Here is a 22,822-nt window from a genome sequence, read left to right as displayed (position 1 = left end):
AGACTTTTAAATGTAGAATGTGTATTTCATTCCAGTGATTAAGCTCCAGCTCGTTCTGTTCATGTGGCAATTTTTATTGAGAAAACATCATTTTTTCACACATGGTATAAAACAAGCAGCCGTATATCTTAGTAGACAATGTTGAAGCAAAAAAGTGGTCTATAGTTTCACAATACTGACTTATAATTGGATGAAGGTGGTCAACTGGTAGATTCGATTCAACACGTGAAGAAAAGTGTATGCTTATTTAATCCAAATTTCCGAAACGTGCACTACATATCAACAGTGAGCACAGTATCCCAGAATTTAGAATTACCAAAATGTTCTTTGAGGTGCACCTCCGTTCTACCATCGCTCCCAGTGCAATCCGCGAAAGGTGCTAAAGTGCAAACAGTGAGTGTTAAGTGTGTGATAGAGGAAGGAAAATGTTTAGTGTGTAGCCTGAGGGCAAAATAATATTCAAGTTTCACACGACGTACTGCCGTTCCAGCAAAGTGTGACCCCATAAAGTTTATAGGACTTCGTGACGTACATGGAGCGTTTGCAGCACGTCGTGCAACAGTGATAGTGTCGCTGCATTTCATAGTTTCACGCTGCCTGCAGTAGGGTGACCACCGGTTGACCACCCACGGTCGCTCCAGTCGGGCTCAAAATGACCGACATTAATCGCAGCACCAAACAGCAAAACTTTCAGCACAAGCACAACGGGCAAATCGACGCACAATCGGAGCAATTCACGCCGGGTCTAGTGCTATCGTCGCGAGGCCCAAACGAGCATAACAACACTGCCAACAACGGCACCGGAAGCACCTCGAGGGGTGGCTCGTTGAAACGCAACAATAGCCATCATCAGCGGACGAAAAAATCCCAGCATGCCAATACGATCGAACGAGGGACCAACATCGGTGGCCACAGAAATCCCGACCGGAGCGGGGGCACCGCGGACGGCCATTACCATCTCCACCAGGGCGGAACGGGCGGCACGAGATCCGGCGCCGGTTCCGGTCTGGCGCAGAGCTGGAGCTCCCAGGCGCAATCGACGTCGGCTGGAGGTGTCGGTACGCCAACGCAGACGCCGGCCGGACCGGACGCTGGCAGCACTGGTCGGCCGCCCGGGAGTACGAGCTCAGGAACGAAATTAATATCGACCATCAAAACGGAAGAAACGCTCGGGGAGGATTTTAAACGCTTCCACACGCTCCGCAACAGCTACGGTGGGAAATCCAATTTAAATGTAAATAACACCGATCAGACGATAAAGACGCAGGTCCTGCTACACCAGCAGAAGCTCCGCGAGTATAGTCGGCAGCAGCAGCAGCAGCACGTGGACAACGACAGCTACTCGACCTGCTCGTCCTCGCAATCCGATTACCAGCATCCCCAGCACAGCCAGTCCCATCGCCACAAGCACCATACCCACCATCGCCAGCATCATCATCAACACCACCATCAGCACACACAACAACAACACACTCAACAACAACAGCCGCAACCGCCTCAAAGCACCTATCCTATCTCAGCGACGGTCGCGGCGACGGCCACACTCACTCGAAGCGGCGGCGTCGGTGGTGGCTCGATATTGAAAAATGCCACCAACACCATCGGCCACGGGGAAGCCTCGGCGGGGGTCGGCGGGAACCGGAACAGCCTCCGGTGTGGCCCCGGCGGATTAAGCACTCTCTCGCTGTGCAGCTGTGATGCGGAAACGGAGGTGAGTAAGTCATTATTACCAAGCATTTCCTTTTTCCATCACATTCCTTTTTCGTTTTCATCTGGCTTCCGCATCATTTTTCGTCCCATCCATTTTTCATGCAACGTAAAACTCCGGGTTACGAGAAGCATGAAATGACCGATATGGTTTGTTAATCACTGGCACTGACTTTAATGGCGGCTTTATGTAGGCAGTGGATGACCCATAGAGATATCCTCGCTTTCAAGCTCTTTACCAAGTGAATGAGGTCTTTGTCTGCTTTCGGTTTCTATAAATCAAATCGCTTTTTTTTCTACAATTTGTCACTAATTGAATTTATTGCATGCTAGGTACGTTTGATATACGAAGGACATAAAAGACAAACGCAAAGGAAATTTAATATTAATGTGACAATTTTGTTCACCTAAACGAATTCATGTAAGTTTGTTTTGAAGCTCGCTTTTCGTATAAGTCGTGTAAAGAGGCTTCTACGAAGTTCCATACCCTGCACAACTGTTAAAATGCCACAAAAATCTCTACCCGAAATTTCGCCTCAAACTTTCTGGCCCAACCTAATTCTTAAGGGGTTTGAAATAAACTGGTGACTTTGTGATCCGAAACATCGAACAGCCAATGGCGCTTGGAGTTTGTAATTAATTTTCTTAATCACATTATCCAGACGCCGTGCCCAGGAAAGGGCGTATGAAGGAAGTTCGAACGAACGGAAAGCCTTGCTGGGTATTTTTCGATGGCCAGAAGTAAAATGTAAAGTCGAAAATTGTACCACCCACAGCTGTTATTACAAGGACATCTCAAAAACAGACATTCCGTAAGCGTAACTCAATAAGGAAAACACAAAACATAAGCGGACGAGCAACTACCACCAACAGAGCGTTCTCCTCGAGGCATTCCCGGGATTCTTTGGGAAGCAATTTCGATTTGAGAAAACAAAAGCGAAAAGTGCTGGAAAACCAAACTAAACATCACTCAGCGGGAAAATGATTAATTTAAATTTCGTTTTGAAACGACCTCATTAAATTTTCTTGAGCAGAAAGTGGGCGTATTTTGATACACATTTCCTTGTTCTTGAAATTACCAGTATCTCTAGTAAAAAACTATTGATAAGTTAAAAAAAACTGTAGAACGAGCTCATACTGTTGAAAAATAAACTAATTTAATTATATAATTTTTAATTTATGTATGATGTATTTGTTAGATATCAACAGACAATACAGAACAGAACAAAACAAATAAATGTAAGAAATGCCAGAATTCGTCAAATAGTAAAAAGGATTTGTATTGGAAAATTCATAAGACAGATATTAAAAATAGTTGACCGAAAAGTGATAGTAAAATGCACAAACACTTTTATTTTCCATTCACCAATTGTGTTCCAATGCTTCTCAGAAATGCAATTTACCAGATGCATATATATTGAGGCTATACTGTAGAAATGCCACCTTATGCTCTGGCTTGGATAATTGGGATTAACCTATCGTCTCTAGAGCTTCAATTAGAGCCACTCGATAAATCAATATACCGGAAGCTCACAGAAGCCATCCTGCCCCGGCAAACACAAGTGGCTATCTATTGCATCGCTTGCCACACTTGGACGATGGTGTCTTTTTAGATGTTGGAGATCGTTCGGAATAGAGCACGCAATTACACAAATTGACCAATAATCATACGTAACGTCATTCGAGCATGTTGCTTCCTTGAAGGGGGGTTCTGCACGCCAAAGGATACGACTTTCAACAGACCTTCCACTGTTTGATTGCCTCAAATGTGCTAATGTGTGAAAGTGTCACTAATATAGCCTAATCTATCATTCCATCTCCTGTATTGGGTTACTGGCTAGTTTAGCTAGTTCCAATTAGACTTCCCGTTTGACAATTTGTGAAGGCTCTTTCCGACACCAACAGCTGGACACAAATTTTCCCTTCGAAAACTACAACCGGTAGACGGATTCTGGCTTTGTTGAACCACATTTGAAGCCTGCGTTCGGTTTCGTGTGTCGAAATGGACCAACGTGAATGCCATACCATTACGAGAACCATTTTATCGGCCTGATCGGTCTATTCCGTTACCAATTTTGGCCTCAGCTCAAATGTCATGCCCCTATCTATCCCATCCACGTCCGATATTTATCACTCACTCATTCGCATCCACGTCCCTTATGCGTTCTTTTTCCCTCACTCACGTTGCGTTCCGTTGCAATCTCTTCATTTCGGTCTCCGGATCAAATATTTACAGATAATACCGAATCCATTAAGGCCATTATATCAGTACAGCCTGGACAGGAAAAATCCTCGCCAGCACACGTACACGTGCGAGCAGAACGCACAAATACTGCTAAGACTGGAGAAGGACCGCCAGAGGAAGTTCGGCTCCATGGGAAAGTTGGTGAGTGTCGATTCCGTTCCGTTTGTGACTGTGATTTTATTTCCCCCCAATGATTACGGTTGTGTCGTGGAGTCGCAGCGATGTGACCTGTTCTGAAGCGAGCGTGGCGTAATAGGGGGCCATTTTTGTTGCCTCGTATGTTCTTCCGGTTGTTTGCTGCGTGTTTGAATTATGGTTTTTTAGATGACAACTCCCCTAGCGCTAGTTTTAGACTACTCAAGAGCCATCCAGAATGAGGCTGAATGAAGCAAATGGTAAACACTTTGCTGTGATTCATTTTTCGACTGAAAATACGAAACTCGAGCACGACTTCGATCGAGAATCAATGAATTGTGAGGACGTTTTCTTTCCGAATTTAAACTCGTTTTGACAAAATCAGATCTTTAAATTCCTTTGTGCTTAGCATCTCGCTTGCAGCTTCTTTTGTCGCAAGGAGAAGCCATTGGTAAATCAGCGCCTCGGTTGTATCATTTTTCAACTTCACAGAACTCTACGTAGTCAATGTTTTCCTGAGGGCCTCCAAACTGTCAGCTCCAGCTCTATGGAATAAAAATTAAACAACGATAGAAACAATTAATTTTCTCCTTTATGGTCCATGGTCTTGCAACAACAATCGCCCGCCAAATACCAAAAGGACAGAAAGCTTGAGAAAACTAATTTGCTAATGAAAACTCTCCCAACTCTTGGCAGGAGTTTGCCGTTGCCTGCTACGGTTTAAGCTTCCTAAGGTCCCTGTATTTCCCGCTTCCCGTCTCATATTGCCCTTCCAGTCAACCGGCTCGAGGTTGCTTGCAGTTACCGGCCTTTGTTCTTGTTAGCTTCGTGAATGTATGTTCATACGCTCGAACGACTAGGGCATGCGTTTTGTCATCAATTTGCAGTGAAGTACTGTACCGTTACTTCCTACAGCCCTTGGGCACTTTAGTTGCTAGGAGTGACCGTTGTTAAACTTTCACTCGAACTGCTGTAGAGTAGTATCACCACAACAAAGCGTGTCATCGCCAACAGCTACAACGGGAAGGCAACTTCTCTACTTCACCAAACCGGCTGGCTCCACACGCTCCGTTTCGTCACTTTGTGCACGCTGTGGAAAACCGACACTAATGCACTACTACCGCTTCATTTTCCTCTGACGAAATTCTCGACTCACGGAACACATCGACAACGCTCACACTGCCGGCGCAGCATCTCGCCACGTCGACCGGCGACCTCAGCATGGCGGCTTCGGCAACGCAACGCCACCCGAGCATTACCGGTGCATCCGTTCCGGTCTCTTCCGTTTCCACGCCAACGCCGACACGGTCCGGAAACGGTCCGAAGGGAAACACGTGTAAGGTGGCGGCGACGGTAGCGGCCAACGTGCTCACGTTCGACTGCCAGCACGGACCACAGTCCCCACGGGGAGGTGATAATTATGCGGAGGTAAGTTGGGTGTGCGATACAGAATATCTTTTGATGTCATTTTGGTCGGAACCGCCACAAAACATCCGCCGCCAAGAGAGCCGTAAATTTATTTGATCACATTATTAATATCTCGCACTACGCGGAAGCTGAAAAAAGGTGGCAAATTTAAATTCTTTCTAGTCATCTAGTTAGTGTTCATAGTCCAAAATGAGGTAGGATTTGCGAGCGAGAAATGAAAATGAAAATACAATTGTACGAATTCAAGCCATGTTAACTTACGGATTATAAACAAAAATTAAAACTGATTCTGTTATAATACTTATAGCTCAATTTCTGGAGGAAGATGAGATAAAATTCAAATCGAATGATAAATGGAAGAGCTGAATCAAGCAACGAATTAGTTTTTGAAAAGGAAAAAAGCAATTTATCCTTCCTCAAGCTAGCTTTGTAAATGCCTGGCGTTGGCATTTCCTGTCATAAATCGCATTGAATCCTTCCACATGATCTCGATTTATAGTACTCTGGTATTCCATAGATCTGGCTTGTATGGCAAAAACAAAATTATGAACCTTTTTTTTTTAAAAGTTCAATAGCACGGTAGCCGATTTGTGAAACATATCAAAATGTTAGGAAGTTTGAGATATGGAAAATTATAAATTCGCTTGAAAAAGTATTGGCCCCGAGGGAAAGCGGTTTGAGCAACTAGGTCAAGTTCACTATTTTAAGAATCAAACGAAAGCGAAAGCGAAAGTTGTTTGGGTCATGATCGTTTCTATAATGACAAATACTTTCATTTGATTAAAACAAATGATTAATTAAATAAGATCTTCTTCAATTGCATTATTATGTTATGGGATTTGCATAGAGTACCATCATACCAATACAGATCATGGTATTTGGATAGGAACGTATAGTATTAGAACCACTTTATACAGTCAATCGTGAATCAATAATACAATTGTACCCTTCTCCACATCTAAATGTGAAGATCGCTGCCTCACGTTAAATCAATTCCAAATCCCAACTGTTTTCGTCAATCAAAACATCGAAAATACCCAGGCCCGTTCCGCTTGAAGAATTGTTTTCCATTCGCAATCCGAACGAAGGATGAAACGATTGCCTTCACGGTTCGGTCAGGCCGATTGATTTCGTCAGCAAACAATCAGAGCTCACGTCGGACACCTAATCGGGCAAACGGAAAAGGACTGTCCTCTTCCGGATCGCAAACATTTCGAGGTCCGCTAAGCTCGATGTTTCCGGCAAGCTCTTCCGGGCGACGTTGATTATTTCACATGATCAGCACTCTATTCCGCGTAATACGTACTTCCGTTTCGCTGTCCGCTTTTCACGCGAGCTGTTCAAAACACTTTCCCGGTACATGCGAATAAACTTGCTCTGGATACATCGGAACACAACATAGCAACGCCAAACCGATAGACCATGGTTTCGTTGGCGAGTGTTCCGGAATGTTGTGAAGCACAATATTCGTTTTATGAGATTTTTATCGAGTGCCGTAAAATGCAGCCACTTCTAGCTTCCGGTCGGAAGATGTCGATCGTTGCACTCGCACTGTTTGCGGAATCCGCCAGTAAGTAGCATTTCCTTGTACCGTTTGCAATCGTAAAAGTAATGAAACACAAGTAGATCGCGTGAAAAAATAGCAAACGGAAAAACCTCGAGCTGCTGCTACACACAATTTGTGAACCGATGGCGTTCTCTTCCCGTGTCAAGTGCCAGCCTTTTCCATGCGACATAAACGTGTTGACAGGAGCTAAGAAGACGAAAAACATCAACCGAACGACGCCGTTCGATAATTTTATTGATTTGACGACTCGGCGTTCGGCACTAAAATTGATTTTGGTAGTGAACGAACGAAATTCGAACGTGACCTTGGTCCGTTGTCAGCAAACAGCTTGCAAAACATGATGGAAATGGAATGGGATATTTTTTGGATTGTCATTTAAAAACATAGAAGATCACGAAACAAAACCGCTAGCTAGTAAAGTAGAATAATTAACATTTACTTACAATGTTTAAATCCAGTTTAAAGGATTTGTTCAGAAAAATATCAGATGGATATTAACATTTTTGCTGAATGCATTAATCCCCCCTCCAACGGTTTTAATTATCAACAAAGAAATATGTATTGAAATAAAACATTAGACGAGAGAATTCGACTCATTACGTTTCCTCACAAGCGAACATTTTTCTTTTTCCCGTGTTGTGAATGAACAACTGAACGCGTTTCTTTTTTCCATGAAGTTTTTTGAATTATTTTTCTTCGCTATGCACCCGCTACTGCCGAGTTTGCTGGTCGAATTTCCATGCTTCCATGTCTAAGCTAAATTTGCCGTCTTTTCGTTTTGCCCTTGTTCGTGCGTCGTGATTTGTACGATTTCTTCATCAGCAATCAAGTAATCATTATTCAAAAGGAGTAGTTCAGGGAAAAGGAAACAAAAATCCTTCCCTGATTATTCCGCAGGCTTGAATTAAAGAGGAAACTTCATGTGAACTTGTGCCCTGTAAGGCTGACCCGTAGAATTTGGAATGACAGAAACTGGTCTGTAATCTGAAACCCAGGAACGGAACTGCAAGACATTAAAATAAAATGGAAAAAAGCCTCAGCAGATGGGAAAGCTATGGAAACCAAACCATCGGGAATGAGGGCCAAAGGGAACAGAACGCAGGGGGACGCTTCAAGAATGACATGAGAAATGGCAAATGGATGGAATGTAAAAAAAGGCAAGGATAAAATGGCAAGCACAATGGATACCCGTACAACGAGAACACGGTCAGCCCGCAACCGTCGCAATCGCCTCGAAGGGCATTGTGCATTTCACTTCCATCAACCTCGGGAAACATTTATTCTGCTCATTTCCATCGCGAGACAATGTCATAAATATCCGCTCCATCTGTCGCTGTTGGGGCCGCATTTTTCTGCTACCATTTTCCAGCTGTCCCGATCCGCACCGTGCCGTGTCGCCCTTGGCTATGTCTGTTTTGCGTTTTCCCATGATTACGCTGCGGTTTTCCAGGACGCGAAGCATTCCGACGCTCTGCGGCGCTCGTTAGCTTCCGAGCGAATCGGGTGCATTTGGCTAGATCAGATACAGCTGCCGAAATGCTGCCCGCGGCTACCGGGCCATCTAACGCTCCGGGTGTTTCCAAAGACGCAACAGCTGTGTGTCGTTTGCTCGGGGTGAGAAGAATAGGTTTTCCTTCACACCAGCCGCCGTTTATTACGTGATTATGGATGAGCTCTATTGCTTTCCGCGTGGCCCGGATCAACTGCGAAGCCGATGGACATGTGCCCGGAGGCAACTGGGAAATGTGTGGGAAATTTGGAAGCATGCCTGCGATGCGAAACGATGTATCGTATGATGGCAGCAGGGTAGCAATTTATTTCACAGCATTTTAGTTGCAAACGAGCTGTGACGAAGAAGAGGATAATAAACGATGAGAACTCAAGCAGACGGAACCAGGGCTGGATAACCAATATCTAAACATACAGCTTAGTAACAGCAGTTGTGCTATAAGACTACCTAGGGCTACGACTTTATTGGGCCCTGTTAAATAAGTTTATGCTGGAAGTAAAGGATATGTTTACGTTTGCAGGAAATACGCTGTTTTTCCGTTAGAATATATGTTACTCATCTTACGGCTCCTGGCCGACAAATCGATTAAGACAATCAAATAACACGTCTTTGTTAATCCTACTCCCTGCAGATGCATTTATATTCGATGCTCCGTAGCATGTTTGCCAAGTCTCTACGGTGGTGCATTGTTTATCAAAAGTCTCACGTATCGAAAATCAACATATCATCAATCGATTCTTCCCTTGTGTGCTTCATTTCCAGGACGATTCGTACAGTGAAGACATGATACCTCCACCACCTCCCCCACTCAACCGAAGGCCTTCGTATGGATATGGCTGTGGTGTTGTGCAGCAACCTGTTGCGCCGGAACCGGGGCACGGCGAGCATCGGCAGCCAACGATGCACGAGCTCAGCTCGTCACTAGGCAACCGGGAAGGCCTAATCGGAAACGGAAGTTACCAGCCCGCCATGAATCAGCCGGATCTTTTCAACTTTACCTCGTCGCACGACGCTTCCCGAGGTGGGACGCTAAAATCAACACTGAAATCTGGCAAACCGTTGGCAAACAGTAAGGGATCTTCCACCGTCGCCGGAACCGGTGCTAATGCCAATGGAAAGTCAAAGCTGAATACCGAGCCGCTTCCGGTGATGATGGTGGACCTGATGAATGGTAACGTCACCGGTGCACCCTCCGGCGCGAATGGAAACGACCATGACGCACTTGGAGGTGAGCCAACGAAACCGTATCCGCCTTACTACTTCGACGACAACTATCTGCACCACCACTACTACGCCGGCGAGCCGACCGAGCTGCCGCTTAAGGACGCGATGGACGGTGGGCATTTGTACCAGCTTTACCAGCACCACCATGGTCACCACCATCCGGTGGAACCGGTCAGCGGCGGAGGTGGAATGTACATCCCGAGATACGAAGGCCTCGGAGGTTTGCCCACGAAGTACAACACAATTGGAGCGAACGGACACCTACCGGTGGGCGCCACGGATTTCCCATTGGGCGGCCACTTCACGGGTCTCGGAAGTGACGGTCCGTTTCACCACCAAGGACCCGGTATGGGGCACCACGCCAGCACCTGTAACGTGAACCAGACGTACCAGGCGGGCTCGGCCAAGAGCAACCTTATCGCGTCCCACCACTTCTCGAACTCACTCAGCAACTTCAACTTCAACCCGTCGCAATACTTCGGATCGGCGCTGGATCCTCCCCCGGGTACCACCATTATCCCCGGTGGTCTCGGAGGAGTTATGGGTGCTGGCGATGGATTTCCTTCCTCGTGCAGCCTCAACGGAACGCCCAATAAGCTTCAGCCAGCTCATCCTTGGAAGCATCGCCAGTGTCCCAGTCGGGGTTCCAGCAGCACCGGCTCGGGATCATCAAGTAAGTATTGGGATACATAACATATTCCATCTATTCATCACGTTTCCAATTAAGAGTAAATTTGTGCAATTCGTCAAAAGACAATATCGTTTTCGTATAGTTTCGATGCGCTTCCATTCCAAGTTAAAGTAAAAAATTTCCAGAAGTATACATTTTTTTATGCATTCAAGAAACAAATATTTCACGTTCGATTGTCTTTTGTGTTTGAAAAATTCACGAAGTGTATTAACCAACAACTCAAAAGAACTATAATGAGCATTTAATGCCAAACAAAAATACGACGATGTTGACACGAGATATACAATTTAAATTCGTACAAAATATTCCTACCACAAGGAAAACCAAGAAGCAGCAAATAAATCCGGGTGATATTCTGAAGTGCAGTCGGTTGTTTTCAAATAAACAATCTAGTTTGATAAGGTCGAAACTACTTCCATGCTCAACAGATGCATGCTTCTGGGTTGCACCTTCCACATAGTTTAAACAGTACCTTCTCTGAATGTCTGCTTATACAACATCTGGTCATATCGGTTCGCACTTTGAGTAGACGCATCTGTTGCTATTCATATCCGGTCAATCTCTTTGTTCAACCTCAACCATGTTTGTGCAGACTCCACATACCATAAGACAAAAGAAGAAAGCGTTTTCAGGAGTCGGAGCAAAACGTGGCATGGTAAAATCTATGCCCAGAAAGTTTGCAGGGAAAGAAGGGAAGGTAGAAAGGGCATACACCAAAGGTAGTGAATAGGAGTGGCCAGTTAAGCAACAAGCTTTCGTATAAGAGGTAACTTGTCGGTTGGAAGCATGACGTCAAAAGAAGCACTCATAAACATTGTGGCAATTTAGTTTTGACGTTGCCTCCCTGCTGATTTCCCTTGATGTAGATGAAACACCGCTCACACCATGAAACAAATGGATGCTAATAAGGACTTTTGGGCAGGGAACCTCCCGCATTGTTGACAGGGAGCCAAACTCCGACACTCACAGCGGGGAGCAAAAAGTCGATGGATAAACTTTCTCCATTGTTTTGTTTCTTTGAATATTGGCATCCTCGCTGTTAACTTAAAGGATAATTGGACCCTCCTGGAGGACGCAAGTTGGGATTATTGGAACATGCAAAAACATTATTTTTTAACAAAGTTCTGTGGACGAAACATAATAAAACACCGCAGACAATCCCTTGTCCCAATCTTATATGAAATCTGCTTAAACGGACCGTTTAAGTGTATAACACTCTTTTCCTCATCATAGATTTATACTATTCGAGTATTATTCAAACCATGTTTTCCATGATACAGTTTATTGAAACTGGTCTTCAAGTTATGAATAATGTTTTATATGTAGCTGATAGCTCGGGGTGCCCATGGCGCAGCGGTAGCGCGAGGAAACACCACACCACAGGTGTGGGATCGAATCTCGAGTCTGGCACCCTCCGGTATTACGAACGGCTGACCACCGATCTATAATGTACCGTCTTTCGGTCACACAAAACTCTCTTCGGAGAGAGGCCTTGTCCCACTAGGGGATGTCGTGCCACATAAAAAAAAATATCTATATATATAAAAGTCACCGTTGTCTGTATATATATATGTATGCACTCGCATCACGCAAAATCTACCGGGCCGATTTACACCAAACTTGGCAGGAAGGTAGCTGATTTTCCAGGATTGAATGATCTGAACTTCGTTTGTTGATATCTTCAATCCTCCCTACCCCTCCCGAGCACCTACCCTCGAAAATTAATGAAAAACAATTATAGCTCAACCATTACTGATTGGATTTACATAAAAATTGATACACATGCTTTCGTAAGGACATAGCATGGTTTAAAATTTCATCGATCTAGGGGAAGGGGAAAGGGGGGCTCTCATACTACCCCCTACCTCAAAAATGGTAAAAATGCAATATGGATATCAATTTCGCAAGATTTATGATCTCTAAATCGAATGGCCTTACTCTTAATGTTCAATCTTAGCCCAGACTCCCTCTATCCTCCTCTTCTTCAGCATAACAATAGCAATTCTCAAAACGAAGAGCGTTATTTCTTATCATGTATTCAACAGCATTACGCAAACTCTAACGGACCGATTTGTGCCAAACTTGACTGGATATTAGCTAATTTTACAAGGATGAATTATTTGGACTTCGTTTGTTGATATCCCCATACCTCCCTACCCCTCCCGGATAACAACCGTTCAAAAATAAGGAAAACCAATTAAAGCTCTACGATTATTGAACAGATTGTCACAAACTTGGTACACATACTGCTTACAAAGAGACATAGCTTTGATTAAAATTTCAACCTCCTAAGGCAAGGGAAAAAGGGGGCTCTCAAATTACACCCTACCCTAAAAATAGTAAAAATGCAATATGGGTACCAATTTCGCAGTATTTGTGGTCTCTAAATCGAATGGCCTCACTCTTAATGTTCAATCTTAGCTAAGACTCCCACTACCGTCCTCCTCTACAGCAAAACAATAGCAATTCTCAGAACAAAAAACGTCAATTCTGATCACATGTATTCAACGCAAAATCTAATAAGTCAACCTTAACCAAACTAGGCTGGAGTGTAGCTAATTTTTTATGATTTCGAATATCCTCCGTCCCTTTCCCGAACCGAAAACTTTTCCCTATCCCCAAACACCGAACACCTAAAATGAAGAAAAATAATAATAATTCAACAATTATGGGATGGGAGTTTTACAAAATTTGGTACACGTACTTCTTAAATATGTAGCCATCATCTAATAAAATTTCATCCATGTACAGGAAAGGATAAGAGGGGCTACCATCTTACCTCTATATCTCTACAATGGTTTAAAAGCAAAATGGGTATCATTTTCGTAGTTTTTTTGGGGTCACTAAATCGAATGGAATCGAATTTGAGTGGTCAATCTCATCTCAGACTTCTTTTATCTTCTGCTACAAATATTCTCAATCACACAAAATCGATTTTCTTAACCGATAACTTTTTTCAAAATCGAACATTCTTAACATTGTAAAACTCAAGACACTGAATGAAAACACTCTTTCGTTTGGAATTGTTTTTCTACCCGGATGAAATCGGGTTAATCAGCTAGTAGCTGATAAAAAACAGTTGGTATTAAATTGTATCGGTTCATGTTATCTTTTGAAGTGAGATAAGAATTACCCTAAATCGTGATCAGAACAATGAAACTTGGTGTGAAAAAATAGATTTAAAATATTAGTTGCCTAACTTTATTCTATGTATTCTTTACTCACCAAACACCACATCTGCAAGACACAGACTGCAAAGCAGAGCAATGCGTATTAACAAGCTAGAGGAATCTTATTTCTCTTTTTGCACCCAATTTGAACCTGCAAATCAATTGATTAGGTGCACTCCCACTCATTTCGCGAGGAACATAAATAGCGCCGGGAATATCATGGTAGTGAAAATAAGAAAAAATAAAACCAATGTACGAATCATAGTATGAAACACCAGACGGTTGTCCGAAGCTTTGTTCAAAGTACAGTTTCAATGGGAGCTGGCGGAAAACTAATCAAAAGCCCGTTTCCTTTTCCCTTGCGCTTTCTTTCTTGTGCCTCCCGTAGAGTGGGATCTACCCTCAAGGCAGTGGCTTGCGGTGACCTCCATCCTGCTGATAGCGGGGGCGGCCGGGGTGGCCGTCCCATTCGCCCTCAAGGTGTCCTCCAGCGCCCCCCTGGAGGAGCGGCTTCAGGTTGCCACCCAGCTGCTCGATACAGTGCCTTTAATCGATGGCCACAACGATCTGCCCTGGAACATACGGAAATTCCTGCACAATCAGCTAAACGATTTTCGGTGAGTGGAAACTTCATACTTTTCCTACCTTGTTGGTTTGTTGGTGTGTGTGTCCGTGTGTGACGGAATTGCGAACTGCTACGTCACGAAGTCCAATTAGTATAACTTTTTCAATCTAGCTTTATCTTCAACGCTGGTCTTGGTTATTTCCTCGTTGCAGGTTTGACGATGACCTTAAGTCGATATCACCCTGGTCGAAGAGTGCCTGGAGCCATACGGACCTGCAGCGGCTTAAGCGGGGTCGAATTAGTTCTCAGGTAAATTATATCGATTACTTTAACGTCAGCTACTTTAACGAAGTAAAGTTATACCATTTTCGTTTTTATATTAATTTAAAATGCTTCTAGATCGCGTCGAAAAGGAAGAGACTTTTAGGTTCCATAAATATTTCACGATATCACGATACCTTTGCTTACTTTTTTTACAACACGGGGCATGCAACACATTCCATTCATTCCATTCCTCTAATAATCACCTACTTCAACTATGAATTGAGGTTCAATTAAAGTAATCAATTACAACCCATGGTTTTTTAACCTTAACCAAAATATTGCTTTCTTCCACAAACGATGGTGTTTGGTGTTTGGTGTTAAAGTTCTGAAAGCATACGGTAATATCGGGCAATGTTTCCCACGTTGAGATTGACATGAGTTTAACTGTCAACTTCTTCCAACGACAAGTAAAAGATCGTTTTCTGTGATGGTCAAAATTTACATTACTCATTCATTCCTTCAATGCATTTGTGGTACAACAATCACACGTTTTCCATAGAATTTCTATTTATATTGTATTACCGATACAAGTTCATCTGAATTAATATTTGTTGAACCAGGTATAAATGACTTAGTAATCGTTTTTTATTTCACTTGTTAAAGTTGTGGTAGAAATTATGTTAATATTCCAATCACTTGCGCATGGAGTTTTCAGATGAAAACGGTTCTTAACGATATCACCTAACCTGTTATCGATTGAAATCAAAAACTCAACAACCCTATTAGTACCATTCGATTGATTTTGTAAATCGTTCCGGAGGACGAGCCCAAAGTCTACCGAAACCGAAGTCGTTCTCCATGGATAGGGTAGCGTTAGGAGGACCTTAATTCATCGTTCCATTAGACGACGCTCCCAAAGCTTTCTGCTGCGAAGCAACCTTTTTTAAAGTTCGCTTTCATCTGAATTTCTTCAACGTTTTCAGTAGATATAACGTATCTATACCTTATCGTATCGTAGCAAAAAAGAAACAGCACACATTAGCATGCTTGAAGAACATGATGAAAATACTGGCAAAAAAAGTGGTTCAAGAAGTGCTCAAAAGCAAACACAGGCCACTTTCCTTGCAACATCCGAGTCTTCCTGGTTGGCTTGTAACAGCGGGTCGATGTGAATGTTGTTTATTGAAAAATAATGCAAATTAATCTCGATCTTGCTTGTGCTAAGAAGCTTATCGGCCACATGGTGTAGAGTTAGGCTACACGCTAGCGAATGAGCTGGCCCTTTCATCTTCCTTGCTGCGTGCTCACCCTCCGGGCCCTTTACACTCTTCCCGCGCAGCAGCTAAAAGCAACTCAAATTACTTACTTTCTTTTCAACCTTGCGTTCTCACGACAGGCAATAGTCCGTGAATGCTGGCGAACCGGTTTGATAGGAAGTAATTTTCCATTCTCATTCTCCATTTACATCAAACGGAGGACCAGGCGTCTCCACCAAGCTTATCGATTTACCTTTTTTTTTGAAGACTTAAGGCTATGGTTGACCCATATTAGCTGAAGGAGCTAAGATCGCGAAGTAACACAAAAGAATTAAAATAATAATTTTCGCACGGCACTTTACGCCTCGGCACGGGCGTAAAATAATTAAAATTAAAGCGATTCGTGTGTACTCGGGCCGTGTTCAATTAATTTAATAATGTTATCCATCGCTGGGAATGAGATGGCCGAAGTAATGTCTATATCTGCTCAAGAAAACTGCTGAAATCGTCTTTTATATCTTTCCGGAATAGAGCCACCGTAGGTACACCATTTCCGTATTACTTTTATTTTTACATCCGTTTCCTACTTTCACTTGGCAGCCAATGAATAGGTTCGAAAAGAGCATTCTTTAAACACTTCCAAAAGACTAGATTAGACGCGGCTGAGGAATGAGGTGGAAGCCGTTTTATGCCAAGTAATTTAGGTGAACTGTTCGGAATACATAATCGCAGCAGGCAAACAATGGAATTATATGATACGCAGTAAGATGGGTGTAATAACATCAAATCAAGATATGTGAGCCCCACTTTTTGCTTAGCCACTGGATGCTTATGACGTTATTTAAAAATGGTTCGGATGAATCGTTGAAGTTAATTTATCATAAGTTGAAAGAACAAATGTTTGTCTTAAAAACTATATTTTTAAAAACTTTTTATATTTATCTGATCAATGTGTGGCTGTCATACTAAAGGCAAGTTTGGCATATTTTTTGTCATTATTTTGAAGGTAATAAAAGCAATAAATGATACAAATAAACTTTTTACTCCACTGAGTGAACTCAAGTTTCCTACCGCGTATGAATTTGATCGTTTTCCTGCTATTATCCATAATCCAAAGAGAGTCTTAAGTTTCGTTTGATATGCAGCTTACAATACAATCTAAAATTTCCAACTCACATTTCCATCTAAGCTGAAGTTACAACACTTTGTAATCATTAACGCTTTCATGCAAGTGAATGATAGTGATGAGCATGTGCAGAAAAAAATGGCAAAACTGGAATATCGTGCAGCTTTCAAACCCATTTTCCTGATCATTCCGGCCGGCCTAAATGATCATTTTCAATGACCCAAGTACCGATAACGAATTAATATGACTGGAAGGACAAGCACATGCTACACTCGTACACCACAGTTGTAGGAACGAGCCGAGCGCCAACTATTACACCATTCGAGGCAAACGTGCACGAGTTTAATGAAATGACAACTATCGGAAGCAGCTCCACTAATGAGCTTAAAACGCATTTAATTATCATTTCCGTCGAAACTGGGCCAAAATGTCCACTTTACCATCGCTATGTTTCCACTTCTCTCGGGGTGTAATTTAATTTTAAACTTGATTCAAACTTCCAACGATTGCCGGTGGTATCATGTTCGTTCGTTCGATAATGGAAAATTGCCTGAAGCATTTTAGTTAAAATTAAGTGCATGGTGAAACGGCCTAAGGATCGACAAATGATGAAATAAGATAATTTATTCCTTTCCTTCCATCTCTGCACTTCCATGTGGAACTTTTTTCATTGTTTTCTTCATGTTACTCATAACAAATAAAACTCAGCATCTTGTAGCAAATACAATCAAGCCACATCAACAACAACGTAATGGATTTGAGACTAGTCTCCAATCCATCAACCATTGTTCACGCTAATTGGTGCTGTTGTGTTTCAACTATTCTCTATATGTTCTCTTCAACAGTTTTGGGCTGCGTACGTACCATGTGAAGCTCAACATAAGGATGCAGTGCAGATCACGCTGGAGCAGATAGACGTAATTAAAAGACTGACAGAGCGTTACTCACCGCAACTGACGTCTTGTACATCGGTTTATGGTATGTATTTGATAATTCGCTGTCTTTTTTCTAGTTTAAGATTTACTTCTATTTTCTGTTCTAATTTAAACAACTTATAAAATATGTCTATGTATATGCGGGGTCCGCGACAGCCGAGCGGTAGTGCCGGTTAGAAAATCGGCCCATGAGCGCCGGGGCTCACCATCTCGACGGCGTGGGTTCGAATCCCAACCGAGACCGGACCTTCCCCTGTACGAGAGGACTGACTATCCACGTACAACAGGGAAACAAGTCTCGTAAGCCCTTACGGGCAGGCATGACCAACAAGCTCGTTACGCCAAGAAGAAGAAGAAGAAAATATGTCTCGTTTTGGTGGGTTGAGACAATCCATCAATTTTGTCTGATTTTGATGGCAAATATTCCATGTTTTACATAGTAGAAGGTTGTGGCAATGTTAATGTTTAAACGTTGTACTTTTCCACCGAATACATATAATATTATCCACCAATTTCTTACACCATTTTCAGGTACAAGTAAATTTAAAATACTTTCTTTAAGACTGTTTAAAAAAACTATGACTGATTTTGAAGTTTTAATAAAATGGTTAACAACAGTACTTATCGCATGAAAACTACGGACTCCTTCTTACGAATGTTTAGTAAACATAAATCTTTTCATTTAGTTTTGTTTAACTATGGAAAACATAAATTTACTTATAAACATTTCTCAGTATCCAAACCAGCTCAGCATCATATGAATCTTTACATAGAAGCGTTCAATGGCAATACTATTAATCGGCGGTGCCAGCAAATAGATGTGGTTTACCGAAACCACTGATTTCACAATCGGTTCAATCGTACCCAAAACACTTCGAGTTCCATTTCCAATCCACCGTGTCTATCGAAAACCACTACAACTGAGGTTGGCACTAATTAGAACGTCTTCTTCGTCCCATGTTCCCACAGATATCGTGCAGGCGCACAAAAACCGTCAAATGTGTTCCTTAATCGGCGTAGAGGGTGGCCACTCGTTGGGCGGATCCCTTGGCGTGCTACGCATCTACTATGCACTGGGCGTCCGCTATATGACCCTCACCTCGACCTGTCACACGACGTGGGCCGACTCGAGCAGCGCGGATGCACCGAAATATGACGTCCGGCACGGTGGCCTCACGGCCTATGGCAAGGTAGAGTATTAGCTTCTCATACCGATCCGTAAAAGCTTCTCATTCCGATTCGTTACCTTTGAAGAGCGTTTAAAATGAAAACCCATTCCGAGCCAAACATGGAGTCCTATGGTATTCTGGCAATGGATTGTGGAGCTTCTTTGTCGATCGGAGTTGTCTAAAACGGTCGAACTGGGCAAGTTCTGACCATGAAGATAATTAAGAGATTATTCACACGACTGACTAAAAGTGTGTTTCGCTATCGGGCAAAACGTACGTAGCGGCCACTTCCACTAGAAAATACCCCAAACATTATCAGCGTACCCAGCGTTCGGTACGGCAGTAAACCACCATGGCTCAGTTTCGGTAGCGACACAAACAAAGACTCTCTGAAATTCACTTATGCACTATGTGCTCTCGATAGGTCCTGGCATAGTAGCTATCTTAGCTAGTCACCTTCGAGTTCACCGCAAAATATTGGTTTATTTCACATGCATATTTCCCATTCTGTTAGATAACTCCAAGGTTTTGCACCGAGAAGCCTGTGCTAGACCATTCTGGTGGTTAGTAGAAAAGTTTCCAGGATAAATTTCCAATTTCAATTGCACTTTCTAAGCTATAGCAATTGTTTATAGCAGTAGGATGGAATGGCCAGAACTAAATTCCGCTTTTGCCCACGGAAGGGAGAATAAATGGGTAACAGAATATTTTCCCGCTAATCCTAATGGCACTCCAGGGCGCCAAAGGTGTCCAACACAGCTGCTCTACTGTGCACCTCGATGGACAATTGAAAATTACGTTGCACGTGAAGGGAAATGGAAAGATTTACAGTGTGCTCCACTGTTTATGAGAAGCTTTATAAAATTTCCTAAACATTGAAACTCTATTCTGTTTTGGACAGTACGTTTCAAATGGACGATCTTCGATATAGGGTACCAATCAAAAAGTAATCGTACATTGCACTAAGGAAACAAATCACTTTCAAGCAGAAACACGACCGCAACAGACTTGAAATTGATTAAACAAGTTTATGTAAGTAAGTAAGTGATCAATTTCATATTTGGATTGGAGCTTGTTTTGATTGATAGCACAAAGATTCAGTTTTGTAGGAGCCACAATTTTTTAAGTTCTAACATATAAATAATTAAATTGTGTCTCAACTTTTGTTGTGCTTTTGAAACTAATTTATTTAAATTATTGTATCTTCTTTAATCGTAAATCAGTACGGGGTGTAACGAAATAGACGTTGGGTAAAAAAAAACAATTTTTCTCAGCCTTCCTGAAACCAATTTGGGAGGTCGCTTTCATTTCGAGTAAGAGTAATTCTTCGAACCGATATCAGACGGTTTATCTAACGCCTCTTTGTTTTAAGACGCAAACAGCATGTCTGAATAAACAAGATTCTATTACCATCATCGATTTTCTCGTCCCGGGGGTTTGAGGTTAAGCAAACTTAAATTAATTATGTGTCATCGGCCACCGCAAATAATTGTGAACATGAAATTGAGTTGCCACTGAAGAAGCCTAATAAGTTGAACCAAAAATAATAAGGTTGCCTATAGATGTTTGGAATCCATTTCCTTAAAACAATTTATCAAAGAAAGTAAAAATGGCTAACCGTTGCAAGATGCCTTGAAGCTCTTTTGATCATAGCGTTTCCGTCGTTGGTCTGTCTCAAACCAGGAAAATTGCTTATACAAATAATCGGTAGAAAAAAGATAGTATCAAGAAAAAAGTGTAGTAAGACCTAATATATGAAACAGTACACAAACAGTATGAAAATGTTTAATACGTCCAAGCAATTAGTTTGTTACTATTAAGAAAGTAACAAAGTCATTATTATTGCATAAAATGAGCGGAAGTTTCGAAGAAAACAGAAAAAAAACAATTCATAAGGAAATTATACCTGATACAATAAACGGTAAAATGTGATCATTTTTATCATTTACCAATCATTTACATACTAGTAATCCTGTATGTGTCGCCTTGTTTTTGTTTTTCCTCTTCCCTGCTTCCCACAGACTATCATACGGGAAATGAACCGGCTGGGCATGATAGTGGACCTGTCCAAGTCATCCGTCGGGACGATGAAGGATGTCCTAGCGACCTCACAAGCTCCGGTCATCTTTTCCCACTCGTCCGCCTACGCGCTATGCAACTCGAGCCGGAACGTGCAGGACGAGGTGCTCGAGCTGGTGACGCGGAACCGCGGCCTGGTGATGGTGAACTTTTACAACAAGTTCCTTCGGTGTAGCGAGAATGCATCGGTTCTGGATGCCGCAGGTAGGTTTCACTTTTTTAATAGTTTTGCGCCATTTTTTGATTCTGTGAGATTCGCGATTCGAATCCCAATTCTACTCGACATCCCAAGACCTGACTAGGAAACGCTTCCGATTTGTGTACTTCGCCACCTGTATGTATTTCGCCACGGGCTCAGTTACATGGCATCATTAAATAGGCAGGATAATCATCATTTCAAAACCTGCATGTTAAAAGAGGCGAAGGTTTCGATAATTCACATTAGGATTGGGGTGTCAACCACAAGGATCAATGCCGTATTGAAGGACTATTTTTTCACATCCAATGTTTCCGTTTTCCGATGTCCGTGTCTTAGACCATCTCCATAGGACGGGCTACCTTTAAAATTTGACCATAAGAAATTTTACAGAAAAAAACCTATTCAAGTAACGACAGGTATTAATCGGACCATACACGCTTACCAAACCCTATCGGAAATAAATATTTTACTTACCCCGTAGGCAGCCTGCTGTACATTCGGCCGGCAAAATCATCATGCTTTGTCGTTTTGACTAATTGACAATCTATACCAACCTTTTGAAAATTTAAACTCACTATTTATTCAACCTTCGTTCTTCGAAACTGGTCAGAACCAATAGTGAAATCTAAAAGGACGCATCGTGTACTATAGCTGGAAGAAACAAGTGTATTGCAAAGGAAGCAAAGTGCATAATAACAATTGACTAAACCGCAATCACATAGTTCATTTGTGTTTAAACAGTGAATCCCTGTTCGGTAACAGAGTGGCATAGGTTTTCCAATACAAACAAAAGTGACAGATAGAAATGGATTTGCTTATGATTAAGCTTGACACTCTGCAGCAAAAGTTAAGCCATTTGGATCAGAATCAAGGCAAGCATGAGCATTTTCGACTGAAAAGTCTCGAGATCGCAGAACCTTGTACCAAGACGATCGAGTATTTTAATCGAGGTAAACTTGGTGAAATGGAATGCACCATGAGGGCTCGAATAGATTATCTCCAAGGAAAGCTAGATGAAATGAAACGATGGCTAGAGAGAACAGCTTGCGCAGTAAGTTGGAGCAAATGGAGCGCGCGATCAACGCTCGCGACGACAGGCTGAACTGTTTGGAAAAGAATCTACAAGACATCGAGCACAATAAGACCACGAAAGAGGTTTGTCATCAGATCAACTTGGTCGCAACCGACTTCAGTACCGATGAGGCTGAGGATTACCTGCGCAGTCAGTTGTGGTGTATTGAGCAGGCCGGAAATGGGCCGGTTGTTGGAAGAAAGAGATTCTAAATTACATTAAAAGTTAGGCAATTTCGGCAGAACACTACCAAAAATGACTCCCGCAGTAAAAAGCTCGACGAGATGGATCGGTCGTTTCAAAAGAGTGATTCATAATTACACGAAAAGCTAGTTGCTTTCGAAATTATAATAAGGGCGAGGGTCGTTTTGCTGGAAATGGGACGTAAATTAAAAAAGATAGATAAAATCCTACAGAATACTTCAAAAGATGACTATGGATTACTCAAACTGTTCAAAATCAGACCAGTCAATGTTGAAG

The 22,822-nt window shown here is 42.4% G+C and overlaps 1 protein-coding gene across 1 annotated transcript in view; it reads left to right on the top strand.

Annotated features, from left to right (window-relative positions):
- The first annotated feature begins 652 nt into the window (after nucleotides 1–652).
- The window catches only part of LOC131288031 (uncharacterized), a 29,517-nt gene continuing 7,347 nt past the window's right edge, over nucleotides 653–22,822 (top strand). The window contains exons 1-9 of the mRNA XM_058317131.1: nucleotides 653–1,711; nucleotides 3,944–4,093; nucleotides 5,279–5,515; nucleotides 9,355–10,489; nucleotides 14,066–14,294; nucleotides 14,455–14,551; nucleotides 17,734–17,866; nucleotides 18,793–19,013; nucleotides 21,014–21,275. Of these exons, the coding sequence (XP_058173114.1) occupies nucleotides 653–1,711; nucleotides 3,944–4,093; nucleotides 5,279–5,515; nucleotides 9,355–10,489; nucleotides 14,066–14,294; nucleotides 14,455–14,551; nucleotides 17,734–17,866; nucleotides 18,793–19,013; nucleotides 21,014–21,275 (3,523 nt within the window). The remainder of the gene's footprint in view (nucleotides 1,712–3,943; nucleotides 4,094–5,278; nucleotides 5,516–9,354; nucleotides 10,490–14,065; nucleotides 14,295–14,454; nucleotides 14,552–17,733; nucleotides 17,867–18,792; nucleotides 19,014–21,013; nucleotides 21,276–22,822) is intronic.

This window comes from Anopheles ziemanni, chromosome 2 (genome assembly GCF_943734765.1).
Source record: "Anopheles ziemanni chromosome 2, idAnoZiCoDA_A2_x.2, whole genome shotgun sequence".
NCBI lineage: Eukaryota > Metazoa > Arthropoda > Insecta > Diptera > Culicidae > Anopheles > Anopheles ziemanni.
This window is presented reverse-complemented; position numbering and strand designations above follow the sequence as displayed.